The sequence below is a fragment of the Hydra vulgaris genome, chromosome 01, assembly GCF_038396675.1.
Source record: "Hydra vulgaris chromosome 01, alternate assembly HydraT2T_AEP".
Classification (NCBI taxonomy): Eukaryota; Metazoa; Cnidaria; class Hydrozoa; order Anthoathecata; family Hydridae; genus Hydra; species Hydra vulgaris.
This window is the reverse complement of record NC_088920.1, coordinates 19,925,001-19,952,565: the sequence shown is the minus strand read 5'-3', so window position 1 is coordinate 19,952,565 and position 27,565 is coordinate 19,925,001. Positions and strand designations below refer to the sequence as shown.

The 27,565-nt window shown below is 27.0% G+C and overlaps 1 protein-coding gene across 1 annotated transcript; it reads right to left on the bottom strand.

Moving 5' to 3' along the window:
- Positions 1–4,033: 4,033 nt before the first annotated feature.
- Positions 4,034–19,947, bottom strand: LOC136074194 (kinesin light chain 1-like). The gene is made up of 4 exons (XM_065786498.1): positions 19,829–19,947; positions 19,665–19,732; positions 16,601–16,710; positions 4,034–6,744 (listed from the first exon to the last, which is right to left on the bottom strand). Exons 3-4 carry the CDS (start codon positions 16,635–16,637, stop codon positions 4,034–4,036), a joined length of 2,748 nt encoding a protein of 915 aa, XP_065642570.1. The 5' UTR covers positions 16,638–16,710; positions 19,665–19,732; positions 19,829–19,947.
- Positions 19,948–27,565: the final 7,618 nt, after the last annotated feature.

Here is a 27,565-nt window from a genome sequence, read left to right as displayed (position 1 = left end):
AATTCAGAGCAACTAAAATTGCGGGTTTTTGTAGGAGAGGGGCCATGGGGGCTGTAGCCTCCCTCTGGGACTTTTTTTCAGAAATATTCTTTTATAAATTGACGGTTATACAGAATTGGACTATTATACTGACGAATTAAATTGAGTATTATACGTAATTATACGTATATGAACTTGATTATTAGACTAAAGTACAAAAAATTAAAAAAGAAAGTTACTTATAAATGAAAACATGGGGACCTTTTTTTTTTTTAACTTGCTCAGGGGCAAATGACAAAACCCAGACCAAAGCAATTGACGCAATGGTTCTAAACTTTTTGAAAATTAATTGGTTATAAAAAACTGAAAACTAAAATTGATTGGTTATAAAAAACATTAATTATTTTTTTTGAAACATTTTTGCATTTTTTTTTTTGTGGAAGTTTTGTAGCAACTGTTGCAATTGTTATTTTAATAAAAAGTGATTGGTTTAAACTGTTCTTTAACCAATCGTTTATGATTTAAAGTAATATTAAGACAAGCTTTGCATCACTTGCTACAAAGTGATCAGAAAAAAACTTAAAAATGTACAAATAATATTGGTTAATTATTGGTTTTTTTAGGAGACGCAAATGTGTTATAAAGTTCAAAAATATTTCAACATCCCTCCCCACCAGAACATTCGTGGATCCGTCACTGTTGTGAATCATTAGTATTGTGAATAATGTTATTCAATCTCGCAAAATTTCTGGTCAATATTTTGTTAAGCTCGGTGATTAAAAGTAGAGGTTTTCTCAATTTTTTCTAAGCCTTGTTAACACTGCGTTAAAAATTGATACCAGCTCACCGCCTCAAATAAAAAACTATTATCAAAAACTAGAGTTAAAAGACTAATTCTTGTTGCAGCATCAGAAGATTTGCCAAAAACTTGCTCCAACATTGAAGAAATCTGGTCACTGATTAATGCAAATGGAGTTAAACTAATTTTGGCTTGCGATATGAAAATTGCAAATATTGTTTGTGGTCTTTATTATACCCATTCAAGTATACACCCTAGTACATAGTGTGACGTCAAATTTAAGTGTCTTGTCAAATCTAGAAACTTGCGAAAACTTGGAAATTCAAACTTAGCTTCGATTATTTTTAGCTATCTGACGAGGGTTGTTACTCTTGCAAAGTAGTCTGGCAATGTCGTTTAAAAGCCTTTTGACATTTTGCGTTTTTTGCATTCAAAAGCCTGGTGCAAACGTAACACCCAAAATTCAAACCCTTTCCACAATATCAAAGATTTCATCAGTCGCAAAGAATCTCCCTTCGGACCCTTTAGTGAAAAAACTGTTGAGACTTTTATAAACATTGGTCAAGGTATAAACAAAACAATAATCATCCAGAGCACAAAAGAAAATTGTTATGCTGCATAACTGATCTGAAAAGTAAGCATCTTTAAAGAACTGCTACCATAATTCGATTTTTGAGATAAGGCAGCAAAAAGTCAAAGCAATAAAAAATATATTTGGCTTTTTTGAATAAATTTATTTTGCAGAGAATTAAAGAACATTTATTACTGCTAATCTAAAATAATAAAACATATGTTATTAAAATTAGTTCTTAATAGAGTTATTAACTCTTGTTTGCAGATAATTTGTAAAATCAAAACTCAATTGAAGTCCATTGTTTCTGAAATTGAGAGATTTAAACTCTTTATTGAAAAAGATCCAACTATGTTAGTATGAATAAAAAAATGTTTGTTTTCTTTATTTACATTTACAAACTTATTGAGATACAAAAATTTCTTTTCCAGATAATTAGTTTTTGTTTGTTTGTCTCAAAACAATAAAAATGTGATTTAGCTTCTTTTACAAAATGATCTTTGATTCTAATAAGAATGGTTTTATGAAATACTAGTACAAATATTACATATTACATCCTATTGCAAAAAAATTTAATTTGATCTCTAATCATTGAGTCCATTTATTACATTTGCAGAAAAAACTTACAAGAAAATTAATGAAAAGATTTGAATAAATTTATTTTGCAGAGAATTAAAGAACATGTCTTACAATAACAAATCAGATATTTAATGGTAATATAATGTAAAAAAAAAGGTTTATATTGTTATTTTTCACTTCGTTTTGAAAGTCAATGTTTTTAAGAAGGTTTTAAGGGCCAATAAAATTTAACAGAATTTTTTTTTGTTTTACCAACTGATTGTCTCTTTGACAGGATTTGCACTTTTTTTAACACTTTTTTTTGCATTTAAATTTTAGTGTATAAAACAAGAAATGTTGAGATATTTATGCTATACATAACCCAAATCAAACAACGCTTCAAATAGCAAATCAATATCTTTGTCTATAGAATCTAAATAGTAAATTTAGCAATAAAACAATTATAACAAAAGTTTTTGATATTACATAGTAAAACATATATGTAATCTTTATTTTGAATATTTTGATTGAATATCGCAGTAATAGGTAACGTTTTGAGGTCAAGCAAAAATTTAACAAATTATAAACTCAGGCTGCCATAGATTCTTAGATAAAAAAAAAATTTCAAATAAAACTTTATCTAGAATTTGGTGTAGCCATATGCTACATTTGCACCAATTTTTATTAAATTATATGCAGTTACTTTTTTTTTTTCTATTTTATTTAGGTGCCCTAAGAAGTCCTCACGGTCTTATCACAGAGCACTTTGGATGAGCATTTCATTGAAAGTTCACGCCTCCTTCCAAACCAATGTCACAAAAATTGCCATGAGGTTTGGTTTGAACCATGGATTCTTTGTTAATGCACTACCACTGCGCTACAGTTGTTCATTTTGTTACTTGCTGAGCAGCTACGGCTGCCACTTGTTGAGTAGCTACGGCTGCTCAATTTCTCATTCTGCACGGCTGATCAGTTTCTCATTCTACAGGTGTTTTTATTGTCACATTATGAAGTCAAAGTTTCGCTTAACTTGAACTAAAAAATTAAAAGATTTCAAAATTGGCATCATAGGGTACTTTGATGTGTATGCCATCACCCCCATATAAGTGGTGTTCTTAGGTCAGCTAGGTTAGCATTATAAAGATCAGTGCCAACTGTGTACAATCTTATTTGAATCTATGCGTTCATTTTAAAAATTTTTTAAAAACGAAACTCTCGTTTATACGTAATTTTTTTATTGAAAAACTTTTTAAAATTAATAAAATAAGAAAAAAATATCATTAAAAAATTATTATTGTTAAAACAAATACAGCCGTTTTAAGAATTCTTTTTTTGCTTTATGACGACTTTTTTATCTGTGTAAACAATCAATTGATATTACTATTTTGATTTTTTATTAATTTTAACTAAACTAAGTTAATACATTTCGATTTTCTATATTTATAATTATTTTTCTAATTTAAATTATTAAGAATAAAAGCATAAATCGTCATCACTAACATATAGTAAATTACTATCGTGAGATTCAAAAATTAATAATAAAAAATCAAAAACGTTTTCCTAATATTCCATAATATAATTCCTGAGGGAGTCGTATTAATTGCTTCATTTTTTAAATATACTTTAACCAATTAAGTACATATATATATATATATATATATATATATATATATATATATATATATATATATATATATATATATATATATATATATATATATATATATATATATATATATATATATATATATATATATATATATATATATATATATATATATATATATATATATATATATCGCAATAACATAATCTTAGCGATTAAATAACATAAACTTAAAAAATTAAGTTTTAACTATAAACTGCTTTTACCCCTTTTTAATTTTAAAATATGAAGAATTTTATAAGCACTATAATATACAATAAATAATAATATATAATATTAACACTATAAACACTGAAATAAACAATCATTTTTTCTTATTAAAAATTTATTAAAAATTAAGATTTTAATTTATTAGAGTTTAATAGGGAGTTCTCTAACTTATAAAGAAAAACGTTTGTCAAATATATTTTATGAACAGATAAACTTTAAATATATTAAAATGAATATAATAATCAAATAATTAAACAACTCGTTTGCTTTTTTCTAAATTATTCAAACAGATTGCGATATTATTTTTTATTGTCATTGAAGTCGGATGGTTAATACCTAAAACTTCAGTTCGTATTTTATCAACAGAATAATAAATTTCTAAAGCTTCGTTATATTTTCCCATCTCGTCCAAACAGCTTGCGATATTATGTTTTGTTGTCATTGTAGACGGATGGTTGATACCTAAAATTTCAGTTTCTATTTTATCAACAGAATAATAAATATCTAAAGCTTCGTTATATTTTCCCATTTTGTTTAAACAGAGTGCGATATTATGTTTTGTTGTCATTGTAGACGGATGGTTGATACCTAAAATTTCAGTTCGTATTTTATCAACAGAATAATAAATTTCTAAAGCTTCGTTATATTTTCCCATATTGTATAAACAGAGTGCGATATTATGTTTTGTTATCATTGTAGACGGATGGTTGATACCTAAAATTTCAGTTCGTATTTTATCAACAGAATAATAAATTTCTAAAGCTTCGTTATATTTTCCCATGTCGTCCAAACAGCTTGCGATATTATGTTTTGTTGTCATTGTAGACGGATGGTTGATACCTAAAATTTCAGTTTCTATTTTATCAACAGAATAATAAATATCTAAAGCTTCGTTATATTTTCCCATTTTGTTTAAACAGAGTGCGATATTATGTTTTGTTGTCATTGTAGACGGATGGTTGATACCTAAAATTTCAGTTCGTATTTTATCAACAGAATAATAAATTTCTAAAGCTTCGTTATATTTTCCCATCTCGTCCAAACAGCTTGCGATATTATGTTTTGTTGTCATTGTAGACGGATGGTTGATACCTAAAATTTCAGTTTGTATTTTATCAACAGAATAATAAATTTCTAAAGCTTCGTTATATTTTCCCATCTCGTCCAAACAGCTTGCGATACTATGTTTTGTTGTCATTGTAGACGGATGGTTGATACCTAAAATTTCAGTTCGTATTTTATCAACAGAATAATAAATTTCTAAAGCTTCGTTATATTTTCCCATCTCGTCCAAACAGCTTGCGATATTATGTTTTGTTGTCATTGTAGACGGATGGTTGATACCTAAAATTTCAGTTTGTATTTTATCAACAGAATAATAAATTTCTAAAGCTTCGTTATATTTTCCCATATTGTCCAAACAGAGTGCGATATTATGTTTTGTTGTCATTGTATCCGGATGGTGGATACCTAAAATTTCAGTTTGTATTTTATCAACATAATAATAAATTTCTAAAGCTTCGTTATATTTTCCCATATTGCCCAAACCTAGTGCGATACTATTTTTTGTTGCCATTGTAGACGGATGGTTGATACCTAAACTTTCAGTTTGTATTTTATCAACAGAATAATAAATTTCTAAAGCTTCGTTATATTTTCCCATATTGTCCAAACAGCTTGCGATTTTATGTTTTGTATCTAGCGTGATTGGATTATTTTTACCATAAGTTTTGGTATTAAAATTTTGAACAACTTTTAATATTTCGATTGCTTCTCCAAATAAACCTTTACATACTAATAATTTTTCAATAGAAGTCGCCATATGATGGAAGGTCTCCGAAAACTTTTTTCCGTTTGTACGAAACATATAGATAAAATGAAAAACAAAATCATTTCCGTAATCCATGTGATCTTTCACTTCATTCAATTCAACTTTAATATAATTTTCGATTAATTCAAGATATGTATTTAAACTTGAATTTCTCTTTTGAAAACATATACATGTTAACTGTGTCAGTTCGTGTATTGTATATTTTTTATCATCAAAACAGTTTAGTAAAGAATAACTCATTAGTAATCCAATGGCTTCATCGATTAAAGATTCATCGTTTGTTTCCATTTGATTTGAGATTTGTGTTATAAACTGTTTACTGATATTTTGACCGTCGCAATGAGATAAACAGTTTAATAATTTAAATAGAAAAGGTTTAGTTTTTTCTAACTTTATTAAAACTAAGTTAATTGCTTTTATTGCAGACTTTGATTCTTCTTCTGTCGGAAAGTTATTATTGTCTAATATTTCTGATGGTTTCGATCTGTATTGATCTATGTATTTTTCTATCGAAAGTTTATATATATTTATATATTTTATTGCCTGAGTAATTGCAAACGGATGATAACCAAGTTCTTTAATTAAGTTTGTTATGTTCTCGTCGCTGTTTTCTCTAGTATTATTTTTTACATGAGCGAATGCTTCTTCAGAAGAAAAAACATCAACTAGCATTTTATTTACATTATTTGACCACGTTCTCCATTGGGAGGTAATTAATGTGAAGGAATTCGGTTTTTTTGAAATGTACATTGATAAGTTTTTAACACTTTCATCGTCGACATTGTCAAAAACATATAAGGTTTTTTCATTTTTATAATAGTTGTGAATTTTTCCAACAATCACTTTTATATCAAAATAATCTCCTTTTGAATCATGAACCTCGAATCCTAATATTTGACTATGGTTCCTCATTGAAGTTTGTAACATTGCAAATGCTGCGTCAATCCAAACAACGTTTTTATAGAAGTTATACGATATTTCACAATATTTTCTGGCAATATGTGTCTTTCCGACACCCGACATTCCATATAATACTAAAGTTGACTCATTTGCATCTTGTAAAAAATAATCTTGAATTTCACAAAGTAGTTTCTTGCGTGAAAATAAATTTTCCGATAAAGATTGAATACCTAAAAATAGACGTACGGTTAGATGTATTATAAAAAGTTCTTTTTTTAATTAAAATAAATTTAATATTATTTATTAAGTAAAAAGTTTCAACTTCTTATTAAACTTTTCTCTTTTTTTTAAATGCAGCGCGTTATTATTAAATTTAAGTTAAACTAAAAAAAATTTCTAATAAAGTTTTATCTTATACTATAACAATTACATATAGTTTAAAAAGGTTTCGTAAACAAAACTTAGCTTGAAAAACATCAAATAATTATGTTACTCTTGAGAATACAAGTAAAAATACAATTTTAATTTTAAGCTGAGTTTTTGAGTTCAAATTCATGAAAAGGCCTATAAAAAAAAAACATTTTTCATAGCGTGTGTTTTACCAACCTTTAATGAAAATGTTAGGATTTCATTAAACTATTTTTTTTTTATCTTTTTTTTTTTTGCATTACGAATTCTAAACACTGTATAAATTTTTTAATAAACAAACATAATATATATGCAGTTTTCAACGTTTTGGCAAACGTTCCAATCTTGTCAAAAAATCAAGATAACCTCATTGAGCTGATCTGGAAAAATGGCATTTGAAAGAAGTTTGAAATAAGATATGGGGTTTGAAAGCCTATGATATCTGGGCCATAAAAATGTAAAAATTGATATCAAAACATTATATTCAAAAAAGTTATTCAACATTAAGTTTATTATTATTAAAAAAAAATTTTGCATTTCCACGGTACAAATAAATAATTCTTTAACTCACTATCAAGAACAAAATATACATGATTTTTCATTTAAGAGGGACTGTTTTGAAAATCTTAAGGCAGTTTTACAAATTTTTGCTGTTAAAATCAACAACACATTTTTAAAGTTGAGTTTGATATTCTGGATGTGAAATGAGACGTTTATACTGTCGCCAATTATTATGAAACTAGTAATGTAAAGCTTTAGTTATTTGCTCACTATTAATTTCTAATAAAGTGTTCTTTCTTATGATGAAATCCTTGATATGAAAAATATTTAGTATGAACTTTTGCAGTCATACTTCCTGCACCAAGTACCAAGAAAAAGTGCTAGAAAAGAAATTTTTTTAAATTAAAGTTATGTTCCAACACATTCCCAAAGCATGTCTTTAAAACAGCATTGAACTTTCGTAAGGCATCAATAAGGGGAAAAATGTGAAATGCTGCTTTCTTTTCAAACCCAAAACACGGGCAGTGTCATCTGCTTCAAGATTGGGTTAACGAATGACATTTACAAATTTTGTTGCACTTTTTACATCATTGCCAGAAAAAGCAAACGCTTAAAACGAAGCTTTGAGAGAACGAAATGTTTGCAGTTCTCCACATTTAATTTATAACTTTATTTCAAAACATTTCAAAACTCCTGCACCACCATTTGTTCCATGTTTGATGATATTGTCAGAAAATATCTTTCTTTCCAAAAGAACATAGTCAAGCAAAACATTAAAGTCTTTACAGTGGATGATTGCTTTTTCCATTTTTGACCCTTTCTCTTTTACTGTTTCAAGTTTTGAAAAAGTAAAAAAAATTTTCAAGGTAGTTACATAATTCAAAAAATTTTTGTGTAGTTGTATAGAATCATTGTATAATTCCGTGACTTTGATCTTTAAAACTTGGTTGAGAGTGGAAGTATTTTTCCTCAAATCAAATCAATACAGGAATATCCAACCTTGGCGGGCATTCTTGTATTGATTCGAATAGGAGCAAGATCTTGTGCAGTCACTTTTATGGGAACTTCAATAGTTGTCTAGCACTTGATGGGCTTGAATATAGGAAAACTAAAATAAATAAAACCTCATTATTTTAAACCTCATGTTTTTTAAAGTGAAATTTTAGAAGGAGAATCAAAATTACCTGGTGTTAATTGTAAAGGTCTACAACTTTTAGCCTGACCAACACGAATAGTCCCATTTGGTGATGATACTTTTCGGCATACAACTGCTATTTAATCAGAAACTTTACTGACGTTTGCAACAAGTATTCGCATATTTTATTTGAGTTTTTACTCATTCAAACGATTGGGAATACCTTTGCCAAGAATTGAAATGCATTAATAGCACCTGTGGAGATTTTTTTCACTTTCAAATTTTTAGAAGATAGCGAATGGATGCTTTTGACTGAGCTTAAGCTGACCAATTTGCAGATGAGACAATAGCATGATTGCTCCCTTGTGAACACATATGAATAAATTCCTTCATAATTGAATAGAGATTAATTACGTGTTTTTCTTCATCTACTCTCCTCATTGCTGAACGACATCCAAGTCGTTCATCCAACTTTTTTAATTATAAACGGTGTTACCCAGCTTTGTTTATACAAAGAAAGCAAACAGTTTTTGCGGTATATATATTTTAATATTATTATTATTATTTATTCTTGTAACTATTATATATATATATATATATATATATATATATATATATATATATATGTATCTATATATATATATATATATATATATATATATATATATATATATATATATATATATATATATATATATATATATATATATATGACTATTTCTTTTTAGGTTTATTCTTAGGTTTAGGTGATAAAAATAGCTCATTTTCGCTATCTTTGGTTTGCTTTCTATGCTGTTTCAGCCATTTTATTATTAGTTTAATTTGTAGAGAGTTCGATATATCTTCTTTAGCCATATCCCTCTCTATTAGCCATTATAGATGTATTAATAAAAGTCTGCAAATAGAAAATTAACATGTATAATTAGGGACTGCGGCTGAAAGAATAATCAGCTTCAACTTGAAGCTGATCAGTTTAATCAGCTTATAACAGTAAAACGTGAAAAAACTTATAAATATTCTTAAATTCGTAGGAAAATGTTATTTTGCAACCGTCAATAATTGTGTAAATAGGTTTTTACAAAACGAAATTAATAACTGTTCAAAGAGATTAGTTGGGAAGCAATTACAATGGCGAAATAAGCACATATAAACATATCTCAAATCAAAAATCAAAATATGTTTCTAGAAAAATAGATTTGATTAAAAAAATATTATAATGATATTTTTTAAAATAAAATTTAATTAGAATAATAAACTTTTTCCCTAATTAATATTAAAACAAAAAATAAGTTATTTGATTTTATAATCATTGTCTGTGAATGATTTATAAAAAATTAAAATTGAAATTATCAACTACGTATTGACTACTAAAAAGCTACTACTAGCAAAGGTTATTAAAATTTTACTGCTTACTACATGCCTTTTTTTAAATAAAACTAAGCCATTCAATTTTTGGAGCATTTTTGGGAAATATTGTTATATGCAAGTGATGTTTTAAGGATGAACCAATTCACTATTAAATCTTCAATATTTTTTTCTTTTCTTTCCCATATGTGTTTTGACAGCATGATGTCTTTTAAATATTTTTAATTTTCAAAGGACTGCTTGTGATTGGCATAACGTTTTTTTCACTCTCTGTTAAGCCCATATATTGTTTATGAGGTACATTCTTAGAAAGAACAACACATTAATATACCGCGTTTTTTGATAAGCATATTCCACTCATAAAAATTTTTTTGTTTTGTTTACAATTACACTTTTCTGTCGTTTTTTCATTCAGAGTTTCTTATTTGTTTAATAAAGCATTTTTATGACCTCTTATAGTTCTTTCCATATTTTTTGAGCACCTGTAGCTAACTTTAATTGTATTTCGATTAAAAATCTATGTAACTTATTTGAGGCGGAAAATGTTTATTGACCAATTTTAATCTAATAAATTAACTATCTAATGAAATAAAAAGAAAATTAATTTCTGGTATAAATTGAAGTTTTATCATTTTGATATTTCATTTATGACGAGACTCTATTGATAAAAAACAGTTAAAAAAAGTGAAATGAATAATTTTTGATAAGCTATTTTCTACCGATTTAAATACATGCGTATATTGTATGTTAAAAATGAAATATAAGGATTTAAAAGAAGATAAGATTAAACAAGCAAAATAAAGACAATTATAATATATATATTAAAAAAAAAAAAGAGTATATTAATGTTGATTAGTAATTGCTTTATAGTTATTGTTATAATTGTTATTGTAATTGTTATGTGTATTATTATAATAACTATTAATGCTAATATTAATTTTTTTTATTTTTTTTATCATGCTTATTAATATATAATTATTAATACTATCATTATTTATTAGTGCTTTATTTTATTTTAATTTGCTCTTCAATGTTTTTGTTTTAGCTTTTTTTTTTTATTTATATTTTATTATTATAATTTTTTTTATTTTTATTTTAATTCGCTATATGTTTTTTAAACATTTTTTTTTAGGTGTCACTGCATTGACTAGATTATTTAATTAACACCAATCTTAATTACGTAAGTTTATAATTCATTCTTGTAAATTTTCATGTTTTATGGTGAAATAAATGGATAAAAAAAATATCTTAAATAAAAGAATACATTGTCTAAGCAAGGCCGTAGACAACTTTTTTTGATGCTTGAGCAAAGCAACTTTAAAACATGAAGAAAACTCCATATTTAAGTATGACCTTATAAAGTTTACAGCCCCCCTCAAATTGAGGGGTCTGTAAACTATATATGGTCTTAAAGCCGATCAACAAAAAATTATTGAATCAAATTTGAAATTCATCAATAAATGTAGATTAAGTTTAAGATTGAAAAAAAAATAACAAAATTGACTCATTGCCCTCCTCTTTGAGTCTGGGGGAGGGGCTAAAGTTTTGGGGTTTTTGTTGCTCCCAGTCTCCAATCACCGCATTTTTTTGCATAGCATCCTCTTTCTCATATATATAAACATACTTAAGTATAGAGTTTTCTTTATGTTTCAAAGTTGCTTAGTTCAAACATCAAAAAAAGTTTTGTACGGCCTTGTTAAGGTTGCGTTTGAAAAGTTACAAACGGTAGATCAAATCAGCAAAAAAATTTTCTTGATTTACGTTAATGACTTGAATAAAGCCATAAATTTACTTAGTATTATGTTTGCGGACAACGCTAACCTATTTCTTTCTAATAAAGATATTTAAACTTTTTCCTACAAAGAATGACGAGCTTAAAAACACTTCTACCTGGTTCAAATGTAACAAGTTAACTATAAATACTAATAAAACAAAATATGCTACTTATTATCCACTTAAAAAAAAAGTATTACCCATAAATATGACTCCAATCTTTATTGATCAAATTGAGATTAAAAGAGTTTGCTTAAATAGTGATTAAAAGTGTAGAGTTTGTAACTTACAACGTTTTTAAGAGTTTTTCCTGGATGAACTTACTATATGGAAACATCACATTAATTACATCAAATAAATAAGATTACTTAATACATCTGAATTACATGTATTCAACACAGCCGACGACACCGGGGAATGAGGATGGATGCCCCGACTTTTTTTCTAAAAGACCTTGTTACGTTTTTTTTTTTTTTTTAAAGAAAATTCTAGATATAGATTACTTTTTTTAAGAATTGACACTTCCACTTCGAAACCCGTGTCGTCGGCCCTGTTCAATGTTTAAATTTTTTTATTTTTTATGTCGTTTTAGGTGAACTTACCATACAATATTACAGCTAATATTACAGAAAATGAAATACCGTATTAAATACTGATACAGTATTACTCCATGGAAGTTACTACAATCGAAGATTTAGTACAACATATTTGTGATTTAATGTCAAGAAAATATCTCGAGATGAAAGTTTTAGAGTTCATAGTTTCAAACAGAGTATTTGAGTTGGAGTGATCAAACACGGTTAGTACGGATAATGCCAACCTAAAGCTTTAAGCAGACCTAAAAACGCCATTTATATGAGGGTGATAATAGCATATGGTCACACCAAACTCTGGATAAAATTTAAGTTAGATTAGTTTACTGGTTGAGAATTTATGGCAGTTTGAGTTTATATTTTGTTAGACCTTAAAACGTTACCTATTTATGTGATATTCGATCACAATTTTCAAAATAAAGTTTTTTTCGATGATGTGAATTTTGTATGTTCCGTTTGCATTAGTTATCATTAAGGAACACATTTTAAAGTTTTCAATTATTTAAGAAAATCTGGTTGAAAGATAAATCTCAAGCGGGCTTTTACAACTAAATTGAAACTTTTGATTGCTTCAATTATGTGAAGAATGTTGGGAACTGAGTTTGAATCAGCAAGTTGCTGGAGCACATCCACAGTTTTAAAAAATTTTCTGCATTCATTTTTTAGACACTTGGATTTGACGTCACACCATGTACATGGGTGGATACATTAATGGGTTTCAAGACCACAAATTATATTTGCAACTTTTATATCGGAAGCCAAAATTAGTTTAACTTCCTTTGCATTAATCAGTGACCAGATATCTTCAATGTTCGAGTGAGTTTCTGCCAAATCTTCTGAAACTGCAACAAGAATTTGTCTCTTAACTCTGGTCTCTTTGCCAGTCCTTTTTTTTTACCGCCTCAAAAACAATCAAGAGATTGTTTTTGAGGCGGTAAACTGGAATCGATCCAAAAAAAACGCAGTATTAACAATGTTTTTACAAAACTTGAGAAAATCTTTACCACGATCAATTCAGCGCTCACCAAAATATCCACCATCAATTTTGCAAGATTTAATAACTTGATTCACAAGACTTGGTATTTCATTGCAGTGAGCAACAACCCGATCTGTGCCAGAATCTTCTTTTCCGTCGATATTTTTCAAGTCACTGCAGGAGAAAAAAATCACGCAATTAATTGAGAGTTTCTAACAAAAATATGGCTCTACCATTTTGCTGCTTCATGTTTGATATACAGTTCTAATCAATTTCTTTAATCAGTTGTTTTATATCTACAGTTCTAATCAATTTCTTTAATCAGTTGTTTGTCCCGTATTTAATTGTACACTTACAAGAGCTTGAGAGGTCAATTTTGGCGCACTTGAGTGTGGCTTCCCACTACTTTGACCTGAAACCAAAACATACATAAGATAAAATATCTTTATATTAAACTTTGTTCGGAAAGTTTGCATTAAACTTTTAAATTATTTGTTATTCAAAGTGATTCGAAACTTGTTAAAAATATATTTCCAGAACCTAACTTTTCTCTTTTTTTAAATATTTTTGATTGAATATTTAATTAAATATTATTTAAGTATAAATGTTTACCGGGGGCATTTGTATTTGGAGACCCTGCTGATTCTTTAGTCGTATATTTCTGAAGCAAATCTGAAACAAATGAAGCAAAGGTGAATGATAATGACCTTTGCTTCATTTGGCATTATTGCATTTCACTAAATCCAACTGTACTAAATCAAATTATGCATTTACAAAATTTACAAACTTTACTTGAATTTATGAGGGATAAAAATCTACAAATATTATTAATTATAAACAATTAAAATCAATGAAATATTTACTTATATTACAAGAAAATATTTCTTACATAATTCTTTCCATTAAAAGATAATAATTGTGAAAATAAATGACTTGTCATACTTGTTGACAATTTCGATGAGAATTTATTTGATGACACTATCTTACAAAAGATTTTTACAGCTCTTCAAAGAACTATTCTCTTTTTCATATGGTTTTTCTCTGACTGGTTCTTTAACCTTTTTATTTCTTAATTATTTTTGTTATCTTACCTAAATTTTTTTTTTCATGTAGGTATCTTTATTTCAACATTTTTGAACATTTTTATGCATTTTGACAGTATTTTATACCTTAATTGCTTATACTTTCACGCAATACATGAGCCAAGTTAAACGACATTTTAATTAGCAAACTACTATTTTAGTTAATAAAATGCAAATGTTAGTAGCAGCAATAACGCAATTATAACAAAAACTATTGATATTACATAGTAGAACACTCAGGTAATCATTATTTTGAAAATAGTCACCGTATATCACAGTAATCGGTAAAGTTTTGACGTATAAGTAGCGATACTCTAAATTACCCGCAGTATTGGCAAAATTACCTTCAGTCCCGACAAAGTTACCTGCAGTGTTGACGAAATTACCCGTAGTATTGACTAAATCACCCGCAGTATTGCCAAAATATTTAAGAAATCCCAATTTTTGTAAGGAGTTTTCATTGACTTATCACAGTCTTTAAATCAATTGATCACAAAATTCTATTAAAAAAATTAGAATATTAAATTAGAGTACTGTGGAATCAAAGAAAACGTTTTAATGCAACTTAAAAGTTGTTTAAGCATTTATAAACAATTCCTTGATATTAATTCAACTGTTTCTTCCGATTTATTAGATTTAACTTGTGGAGTCTTTCAGGGCTCTACATTTGGACCTCTTCTCTTTCTTATTTACATTATAAATCTCCCTAAAGCCACTAACTTAATGACCCTCTTGTTCGCTGAAGATACAAATCATTTTCTATCTCATAAATCCATAACAACATTGTTTCAAAATATAAACATTGAGTTAACAAAAATTTGTGACTGGTTTAAAATGAATAAATTGTCTCTTAATATTTATGATATGAAATAGACACGTTTGCATCCTTTCAACTTCAAAAAAGATAATACTGCCTAATGAAATGCCCGTTCTTTTTATAGACAAAATGCAAAAAAAAATTTAACTGGAAATATCACATAGAATTTTTGCGCAACAAAGTTGCTAAAAGTATATGAATAATGTATAAAGCAATAAATACTTTAAATATACACACATTAACACAACTATATTTCTCTTTTGTCTATTGCCATATAAATTAAACATTTCCAAACATTTCCCGGGGTAAAACTGATAAATCTAAATGATTACCACTTTACTGTCAGCAGAAGCAGGTTGCTCGTCTTACCAGTTATAAAGATAGATTTGCTTATGCTAAGCCTCTATTGTTTGAAATAAGCGTTCTTAATATTTTTCAGCTGAATGTTTTTAACATACTTTGTTTTTGTACAAACGTTAACGCATCTCCTGTTTCTTTTGTACAAACTAACGTATCTCTTATTTCTTTTCATAATCTATGTATATATCTTAAAAAATAAAAGTAAATGCAGCTTAAGAAATGATAATTTATTTCAACAACTTTTTTTTAAACTAATTTTGGAAAGTCAAGTAGTTAATTTCGAGGAGCTTTTCTTTGGAACAGAATAGTTTTGAAAAACTTTGATTTTTTCTTCGAATAGATTTACCCTTTATTCAAAAAAAAAATAAATAAAAGAAATCATTTTATTATCGAAGACTCATTTTTATATTTTTAACGCTTTTATGCCTTCTTAAAACATGAGTTCTTTAAACATATATTATACAACATATAATAGTGTATTGGATTCTAATCTTATCTTTTTATAAAAATAGTATTTTAGAAAGTATTTTGAGATAAACAAGTTTTTTTTATACATACTTACGAGATTTTGTTCTTGATATTTTCCTGGTATTTTGCTCTTTTTAGATATTTTGTTATTACTTGATATTTTTCTTTGATATTTGTTCTTAATATTTTTTATATTTTTTCATAGCACATTATATATACTTTATTTTTAAAACGTAGATCGTGCTAAACAATTCATGTTTTTATAATACGATTTTTATGAGTTTAGAGTAAAGTTGTAAAACGAAAAATAAGTAAGAAAAAAATAATAAATAATAATAAAATAATAAAAATAAATAAAAGATATATATAATAAATAAAAAAACTGAAATAAAAAATGAATTAATTATGTGTTTGTGTGTATATGTATATGTTTATGTATATGTGTGTATTTATGCATTTATTCATATATGTACGTATATGTCAATGTGAAGGTGTATATGTATGTATATGAGTTTTAGTTTACTTTTACATAAAAGTGTATTTGTATCTTTGAACTTATGTATGTGCAGATATCTATACCTGTGTATGTATGTAAACTTTTAACTAACCTGTCTTGCTGTCTTCATAACCAACCTGTTTGTACATCTCACAAAGTCGAAAAACGTGGACAAAAAGAATTTTTATGATACACGAAGTTCTGACAATCACTTTTAAAGAACTGTAAGAAAAAAAATTAAAGGGTTAAAAATTATATTAACACTATTCAAGGACCCTATTTTATACACGCGAGAATAGAATATCAAAAATGTTTAACCACAATATTGAACAACTGAATACCAAAACGTCTATTATACAAAAAAAAAATTAAAACTTAAAACTTGCAGTTCATTTACAATAAAAAACGATGAAATTTATATCCAAAAAATATGAAAAATCTGACAAATTGACCTTTATTAATTGAAAGTATAAAAAATAAGAAAGAAGAAAAGATACTTGCTTAAAAACTATTGACATGAACATTTATTGACTGGAATCAACTTCTTATAACTTAGTAAGAAATACTCATTCATAAGATTATTCTAAGCACCCCAAACACCATAAACACACAAAATAAGCCTATTTTTATTAGATGATTAATTATCCGTACCATCGATGTTTATCAATGACATGTGGAAAATAAAAAAAAAAAAGGAAGAATAAAATTTTTAAGTTTATACTTAAAGATATTTAAAGTAATAAATATATCAAATTAATTAAAACAATTTTAATCTTGAGATATGGTGCACAATACGTAATGAAAAATTTAGAAAACTTTTATCTGCAAATTTGTTTGTATACAAAATTGTTATTTCTAAGTAAATATTTAATTAACTGCGTTTAAAAAAAAGGTCTTTAAAGATGAGTAAAATTAAAGTGTTTTTCCAAGTGTATGTAAAGCATAAATCGTAATAAACATTGAGTTAGAAATCATTAAGTATTTTTATTTCCATAAATATGGTAGATTAGGGTAATATGAGCACCAAGGTAAAATAAGCGTACTTAATGATTTCTTAGATGTAAGCAGTGAAGTTAAAGTTGCCTTATATTTTTTGAATTGACTTTATGTGGTCATAACAGGAATCAATACAATTAGCGTTAATTTATATGCAGTTATTAGTGGCTATCATCTAATTAAAGCGCTCTCAAATTTTTGCGTTGTTAAAATAATAACGTCACGCATGAATGTATCTGTGGCGCGAAATTTTAGTGCTATTATTATGAAATTATTTTTTCATAAAGAAAAATATGTTAGCTAAAAATACGTTTCATTTTTGTTTGAAAAACAATGCATAGAAACTTTTAGTTAAGAGTTTATGTAAAAATGTTTACAATTTTGTGTATTAGACTCTGTTTTTTTTAGATGTTTTTGGACGACTATAGTCAATATTTTGCAATGTTCTCGTCAAGAACCACTCCTAAAAAGTTTGCAAAAAAATCCGTCTTTATTTTGATTTTATAAAAAAAATATTTCAGGCTACCTTGGTGGTAAATATCGTTTTTTAAAGAGCCATTAGAAAACAGCCCATTTAGTTTTATTAATGCTTAGAGTTCAATAGTATGTTGAAAGTAAGAAAAATTTGACACCTAAAATACAGAAGGTAAACAGTCGCGCCTTTAGAGTTTATTAAATCTAAATTTGACTAAAAATGATATCACCAACTCCAAAATACCGCTACTTTTATTTATATTTACACATAAACTTTTGCATACACAATATTGCTCACTTTTTGCATGTTCTGTAACTTTGGTATGTTCGTGTCTGATCCACACGAATATACCAAAGATACTTCTGCTGGTCATTTCATTAAACCAAATCAGGCTTCGACCTTTATAGAATATTTTTGCGTTTCATATAAAAGCATTAATTTAATGATTTTAATCATGCATCAGTAAAACTAAATGCTATCATGTTTGCAGACGATACAAATCTGTTTTTATCTAACTGCAATATTAATCAACTTTATGTTGACATGAACATTGAATTAGAAAAAGTAAATGATTGGTTCAGGTCAAATGAACTTTCGAAAAAACACAATATACCTTTTTCATAAAAAAACACAAGAAGAAAACCTTCCTCTAAAACTGCCAATACTTATTATAAATTATAAACAAATTAAAAAAGATACTATAAAGTTTTAGGAGTTATTGTGGATGATTATTTATCAATTTCTACTGATTTATTAACATTTATCAATTTCTACTGATTTATTAATGATTAATTAATTATTATTGCTATTATTGTTATGATATGTAGGGGCGCTATGAAAAGATTAAGTTGGTATCTTGCCATCCATATCTTCTTTGAGCTCCTGTCTGTTTATTATTTATGCATTAGTAATTATATTATATTTTTTGTGAAAAGGAATTATAACTTATATAAACAGCAAAATAAAATAAAATTAAAAAAAAAAAATTAAAAAAAAAAAAAATTAATTTCATTTATAAAAAAGAAATCAAAAACATTTCTTTCTTTTTTTTCTTTTTTTTTTATACCTAAAATTTGTCGAGATGAAAACGTATGCATAAAAAACACTAATATTAGTTTTTTATTATGTGATATTATACATTCACAGTTTTTATGTTAATCATATGTATATATTTTAATAATATAACGGGTCACCACTTTTATTATTACTTTAAGTTCAAATAAGTCATTAGTAATTTTTTTATTAATAATCTTGAACAGCAGCTGTGCTAAATAAAAGTATTCAGCTAAACAAAAAACGTATAAACTAAAAACGATTGCTTTCACGAGCGTTAAAGATGCTAAAACAACAACAATAACTACTACTACTACTACTACTACTACTACTACTACTACTACAACTACTACTACTACTACTACTACTACTACTACTACTACTACTTCTACTACTATTACTACTACTACTACTACTACTACTACTACTACTACTACTACTACTACTACTACTACTACTACTACTACTACTACTACTACTACTACTACAACTACTACTACTACTACTACTACTACTACTACTTCTACTACTATTACTACTACTACTACTACTAATACTACTACTACTACTACTACTACTACTACTACTACTGATAAATGAAAGCATCATTGAAACAGAATTAAAAATAACGGGCGTTTATATAAAAAATTACCCGTAAAACAACTAAATTTATGGCAATCTTCTTGATTTGATGTCATTTAGCTTTGAAAAGCAGTTGTACTAAAAAAGGATATAAAATTTTATTGAATGTTATAAACATGGTTTGAAAAAACTAACAACAATAAAAAAAGTAAATGTTACATAATTTTAACTCACACAAAAAAAACGATACTTCTTATTAAAAAATCTTCATATATAATTATAAAAGCATACAAAAAATTATTATAGCTGTATTTATATACACGCTTTTTTTTAACATATTAGTTTATTTGAAATAAACGTTTTGAATTTTAAAAAATGAAATTAAATGAAGTTTTAATATCTGAAAGGAAAACATTGTTTATTTAGATGTTTTCGTTTGTTTAAAAAACAAAGTATGTTTGATTTTTCATAAAACAATGATGAACATATTTACTATTAATGGTGAAAAACTTATGATACGAAATATGACACTGCAATTACAAATTTTGTTAATCACATTTTTTTAAATCACGTGTAAATGATTTACTATATATTAAGGTTAAGAGTTTGTTATTGGCTTTATGTAAAAGAATATCATAAAAATCTTCTATAGGGTTGATTTGGTAATAGAGCTTTCGGTCTTATCACAGAGCACCGCGGGAGAGCATTTAAAAAAAGTTTACGCCTCCTTCCCTACCAATGTCGCTTGTTGGCTAGAGCTGGCTTCGAACCTCGGACCTCTGGGTTTTGAGCTAGAACTCTAACCACTGCGCCACGGCTTCATCAAAAATTTAAATCGGCTTCATCTAATTAAAACACAACTCAATTTTTTGTGATTTTAAATTGTTATAATTACACATAAAAGAATCTGTGGTTCAAAATTTTGATGTTGATATATAGATTAATTTTTTTTCGTAAAGATAACAATATTAGCTATAAATCCGTTCAATTTTTTTAACTTCATTTAAAAACACCATTTTCGTGTAATATGAGGATGCTCAAATTACCCAGTAATTTTTTTTTTTTAATTATCTAGTTTAAAGTCTTAAAAGTAATATTGTTTTAATAAAAGGAAGCTCAAAATTTGATCTTTTAATAAAAAAATTTGTTTATAAGGAGTATTTATCACGTATTATAATTTAATTTATGTAACTTTTAAAATTGTCTAAAATTATTATCTTGTTTTAATAAAAACTCTATAACTATATTCTGTCAAGAATATTCAGGTATATACGAGTAAAGCCTGTATATTGCTTTTGTGATATATGTAAAATAATTTAGCAGATCAATATCTTTTCATAAGAGATATTCTTCTTATAAAGTATTTCACATGTATCAATTCTTTTTTCATTTATATAATATTATATAATATATAAATAATATTATATTATTGTATTATATATTATCAAGTTCATTAATATAATATTAAGTTATAAGAAAAAATTTCAGCTAAATCTTTTCTTATAACATAATCGTTCAGTTAAAGCACTATCACAGTTATCATTTGCTATTAATAAATGATGTTATCATTTAAAACTTATCAGTGCAAACTGTAACGGGAATGTATCAATTGTCAAATAATATAAGTGATAATAGATAAAAGACACAAAAAAAAACCTGAAGTATAGATAGAATAAATCTATCTATACCGTAAAACAGGGCGAATAGAAACAATTTTCAACTTTGGTTTGAAGTTTTGTATATTTGCAGCTGTTCTGGATAAACAAATTTTGGCCCAAACAAAGGTCTTTGTTAGACCTATTTGTTTATAGTTATTAAATTTTTTAATTTTAATTTATTTTAAAGAAAAAAGTTAAAACACGGTGTTTCTCGTCACCCCGCAAATTGGGGTGAATAGTACATCAATTTCATGTTTTTTCTATTGAAACGAATAGGGTGTTGTCCCCAATCAGAAATTTTTGATTAGTTTGTTTTTTCAGACATGGAAGAGCAACTTTCAGTACCCAATCTTCAAAGCAAAAGGAATAAAACCAGCTAGACTTTGTTCGATTGTACCTGGCATTTTTTGGCTCATCTTCTGTCCAGCTTTGGTACAAATGAATTGCCTTGTACACAACGTAAGGCGGTAAAATAGTGCCATCGGCAGCGGCTGCAAACATCACTGACGTAGATGCCTTTGATGAGGTATTACTCACATATTTCAACTTAACTTACTCACTTTCTTTAAAATGTTACTGAAAAAAGCTGCATTCAAACAAGGTGATCCAGTCTCAACACTCAAAGATCGCAAACAAAGAACAGTAAAAGTTTCGAAGACACAACAAAGGTACTCTCTGTTGAAACAGAAAGAATGATGGTGCATGCGTTCCAATCACTTGGTGCCTAGTGTTATGGTTAAACCAAAAAAGAGCTCATTGAATTCGTAACTGACTACCTTGAACGTGAAGATAAATTGCACTTATTCAAAAATGGAAAGCCTTGGCTTCAAATATTCAATTTTAAAATTAGGTTGGACTGAGCACGATTAGTTTATTGTACGGCTGAAAGAAGTATCTTTATCCAAAACTGAGCAAATTGGTAATATTTGTATTTTAGTACTAGATGGGCATACCACTCACATGATTTTGGAATCGGTATTACTGTGCAAAAAACACAAAATAATCTTGATTTGTCACTAGAGCATTCATTACATATTCTAAAACCATTCGATAGAGGTGTCTATTGCCATGTCAAACAAGCGTTGAAGTAAAATATATCCAAGTATTACAAATACTCAAAATGTACGAGAGTGGTATATGTTTTATATGCTTACATACAATCACATAATTTCATTACACTGCTTTACGTCCACTTAACAAAATCAACATAAATCATAAGGCATTATTAATTACACAAACGTTTAATCCATTATCATCATCTTTAACAGCAGCACCAGTAACATCTTGCTCAGTCACTGCATTATCATTATCAACAGCCGTCGCAGCGCCTACTCCAACTACACGCCAGTTATCATCTCTATTAACTACGCCAGCTTCAAGTTTTAATAGCAATCAAGCACGTGTTGACTCAATAAGTGTCTAATTGCTATTAAAACTTGAAGCTGGCGTAGTTGAGCTTAATAGTTCAAAAAATGAGCTTAATTCGTTCTTTATGGCCCTCATGGTCTTACTTGGAACTTTAGTCATTATTACAGGGATCTTTAAGGTAAAAATTAGTAATAACAAAAAAAAAGTATAATACAAGAGGTTGTTAGATAAAACAAAAGAAAAAAACAGCTAACATTCTGGAGGGTTCAATTGAATAGTGGAAGAAGCGGCATTTTCTTTGGTGTGCGTTATAGTTGTTAATCCTATATCCTCCAAATTTGTTTCAATTGCTGTTTTGTATTATTTTATTTTTATTCAACGTTCTCAATTACAAGACCTAAAAGATAAAATAATTAAACCCCTTTTGCTTATGACTTTTAAGCATTATAATGGCATTAAGGCTGCGACGCAGTGGTTAGAACGCTTGCTTTAAAAGCAAGAGATCCAGTGTTTGAAGCGAGCTGTGGACATATTTTGCGCCATCGTTAAGGTAGGAGACGTAAACTTTCTAGATAAACGCTCTTCCGCGGTGCTCTGTTACAATGCCCTAAGTTTTTATTGGGAAACCTAAATCAAAATAAATAAATAAATGAAACTTTAAGTAAACTTATCTCAGTTTAATAAAAAAAATCTGCCCCATTACTGGTTCAACTATTTCTAATAGTCTATTTGATACTTTTCCAAAATGAATAACATTAGTATACCTGGTTCCAATGTAAAACAATAGGATAAGTGCTTAACAAAATATATTTCTGCTTTACTTATTTCCTAACTTTAACACTTACTTCAACACTTAAGTCTACTCTTCGTGACATGGAAGATATTGACATTAGATCTTTAATTAAGCCGGTTACATTAAACAGTAATTCTGAGTATAACAAATATTGGTGAATATCTTGAATTTTTTAATCTTTGTTTACTAAGAATACAAAATTCAAAATGGTTCGAACTATTTAAAATATTGTTAAAATCAAGTAATGCAAATTAATATGTATAAAAATCTATACCAACGCCATTCTAGCGTCTGGCCTGGTAACCAAGGCCAGACGCTAGTATGACAAACCAACCAAGTTTTGACCGTTTTTGCCCCCTCTCCCTTCCTTTATTACAAAACCGTAACACTTTAGTAGCAAGTCTCGTAGGAGCCGTCATAAAACCATTAACCCTACCCCCTTCCCTTACAGCGTGACGTAATATATAGACGACCCCTAAATTCAAAAAAAAGTTCTCAAAATCTCCGATATGCCGAATAGAGATAAATCGTTCAAGTGTCTTTTTTCCGACTATAAAAAGGTTCTAATTTGACGACTGAAGGTACAATAAACCCCTTTTTGCCGATTAATGGTGTATATAATGGCCATTTAATGAAGGTGGCTGTCACATTTCCTACATACCCTCTTCGTGCCAGCCGTTTTGGCAACACGGAACAGCGGTAACCACCCAAAGTGCTGTTTATGTAACTATTTCCTATTGCCTTCCTCAACGATGACGCTTTTATGGTTATATTACGAGAACAATTAGACGATAATTCGTCTGACTTTTTTTCCCGTGAACTTCGGGAAGTCACTTCCCAAAGTTCACGGGAAAAAAAAAGTCATATTTTGAACTATTAAGCTCATTTTTTTCTTTCTCGAACTTTATATATTTTTTTCAAATATTGTTTTATTATTATTATATTAGTACCTATTTTTTACATTTTTTTTAATGTTATTTTTCACAGATCACTAAAAATTTATCGTTTGACGTTTATAAACAACATTAAAAAAACACCTTGAAAGAGAGAAATATTATTGTATAAGTAATATTAAACTTAGGATGAAATTTTTTATATTGCGGAAATTTACAAACGTTTATAGTTTAGTAAACTAATTAAACAGCATAATCAAGGTAAATAAGTTTTAAGTACATAATACTTGTGTAAAATATTTTAAATCTAATTCTTAATAATAATTTTATTAATTATTCATAGGTATATAATAAATTACTTGTAAACAATTTATAAATAAATTACTTGTAAATAATTAGTCTCTTTTTAAAAATAAATAACTTTCAAATGTTAAAGACTCATTGTTTAAATAATATTACTAATATTATTAGTTATACTATTTAAACAATGTAAATCTATAATAGTCTCAATTTATAAACAGCCACTGTTTAAAAAAAATTGTTTATTAAATTTACTAATGATTATAAAAATTATTACAATGAATTTGTTTAAAATTGTTTTGGTATTCTTTTAGTTTTTAAATTCATAAATATAGTCTTTAGTGGTAAATATTTAGTATTTGTATTATTACTGTTAACATGATAATAATAACAACATCAATAACAATATTGATAACAATGATCATAACAATAACAGCAGCAACAACAATGATAAAAATAATAAAATATACTTTTAAGAATAGTAAAATAACAATACTAGTAGTATTTATTAGTATTTAGTTTTTTATTAACAATTTTTTTGTTAACTATTTATTAAAAATTACCAGTATTTAGTAACAATACTAGAAGTAGAATTTGTATAAATATTAACAGTAATAACAATGATAATTGATTTTTTTTATTAATATTAATATAAAAATAAATATTTAGAGTATAGCGTTGTTAAAAAAAGAACTTAATTATTATTAGGGTAGTTAAAATGTTAAAAATATTTGATATAAATTTAATCTGGCAAAAAATATGAGCAGCAAAAATTTGGCAAGTCAATTATCTGCTGCTGTTTCTGCAGTTATTATTCCAACTTTTTTAAATTCTGATTTAGTGGTATATATTTAGCTTAATTGATTTTTTATTATATGTTTTGATGTTTCCGTTTCAATTTAATTAACAACCATTTAAAATAGAATACAAAGTTTTATTTACTATTTAAAAAAGTTTAAATACAGTTTTAAATGGTGTTATATTTTCAAAATGGTTCCACAGTGGTGTTTGATTATGATATAATGAATAATTATTTGACAGAAGGTATTATTGATGGATGAGAATTTAAGTTTATAATGGCAATTGTTTATTAGCATTTAAAGTATTTGTTTAAAAATAAACATACGTTACTATGTAATTTATGAAGAGCAATTAAAATTATAAACAATGGGTTATTTAGTAGATTGACTAATTTTTTTATTCAAAACAAATAACTCAAAAAGTCGATATTAATCTGCCACACATGAGTGATGTAAAACTGCTAATATATTTTTACCCATCTGATAAAGATTATTATGTTTTGGCCAATAGCAATATTGTAGTAATTTTGAATTTTGTTAATTTCCTTTTCAGTCAGCCTACCTTTGCCACCAAGTGACTTTTTATCTTCAAGATCATTTTTGTTGGTACATTTTTTTAAGTTTCATAGTCTAGTGCCCTTACGTTTCTGGACATAACCTACACATTAACCTTTTTTAACTGTCTGTCCTGGATAGGGATTAGCTGCAAGTATTGCTGGATATGAGGAAGAATCACCATCACCAATGTATCAAAGATATCTTAATTTTCTTGCCTTAATGTAGAACTGAAAACATTCATCAATACCCTTTGCCTCCAATGATCCAGCTGATCCTAATCTACGTCTTTTGCTATACCTTATTTCTTTTATCTTTGTTTCCCATTATTTTAGTAATTGTTTAACTAAGGTATGAACTAAGGTAAGAACACAGAAAATTAGCCAAAGATAGATGTGGTTGTTGTATAGTAAATAGATATATAGTGAAGAAATGCATTAAAAACTATGTAACTTACTGCACCAAAAGCATTTATTATTTAACAAAAAGTAGTTTTAGAGTAGCAGTCACCGGGCAGTTTTAATGGTATTTTGTAAGATAACTTCCTTTTTAGCTACATAGAAATGAAACAATCCCTTGCTATGGAAAAGTTTAAAAAATAGCCTAAACCGCATGATTAAAAACTGGTTTTTAATAGGGTTTGCTTTATTTTTATATAAAACTAACTCGAAATTTGTAATCTACAATAATTATATTAAAAACTTTAAAATAGAAAAAATGATTTTTTTGATTTTTAATAGTGGTCTACCACCTTGAGGGAACTAGTAATGAGTTGTTATACTGAATGATTATGATTTTGCTGATCATGGCTTTTGTGAAACTGGTGAGCTAAATTAAGTAAACTTTTTTTCTTTCTGTATTCATTTTCTATAAATTTAATTATCAAGTTGGTAATTATTGTTTTATGAAATCCGAAGTTAAGATAAGGTCAGATTGATATAATCAAAAACAAAAAAAATAAAATGAAATATATAAAAGCAGTAAACACTAGTAAATGACATGTTTCCTAGATTTGCGTAGTTCAAAAAGAAGCAAAGAAACAAGTTTTTTTATTTTAGCGTCTGCAGTGTTTATTTTGCACAAAATTTTATCTAATCAAACTCATCATAAAACGATAAAAAAATTTTATATATAAATAAAATTTTGTTTTTCTTCTAAAATTTGTTTATAATTTATATTTTTCTAATAGAGTGAAAATGAATGTGGTGATATATATGAAGAGTTAGTGTTTCATCCAGTTTTAAACAAGGGTAAGTTCAAATTTTGTAAATTTTTTTCAGTCAATTTTGACTAGTCAACTTTAAAGCTTTATGCTAATGATATCATATTATACAGTTTATACTGGGATATAGGTTCAGCCTTAGCTGATTTGTTGTTTTAGATGGAGTTATACTCCTGCCAGAAACAGGACTAAGTAGTCTAAAGTAATAAGACTTGGCTTAATGCTTAAGATGCTAAGGACTATGTTTAAGTCAAGTATTCTTTAATAATTTTCCTGACTATAAATGACTATGAATATAAAAATTATTTTGTATTACCAAGTTGTTGTAATATATATTATACAAATATGTATAGTCTTTGGAATAACTTTTTAACTTTTTAAC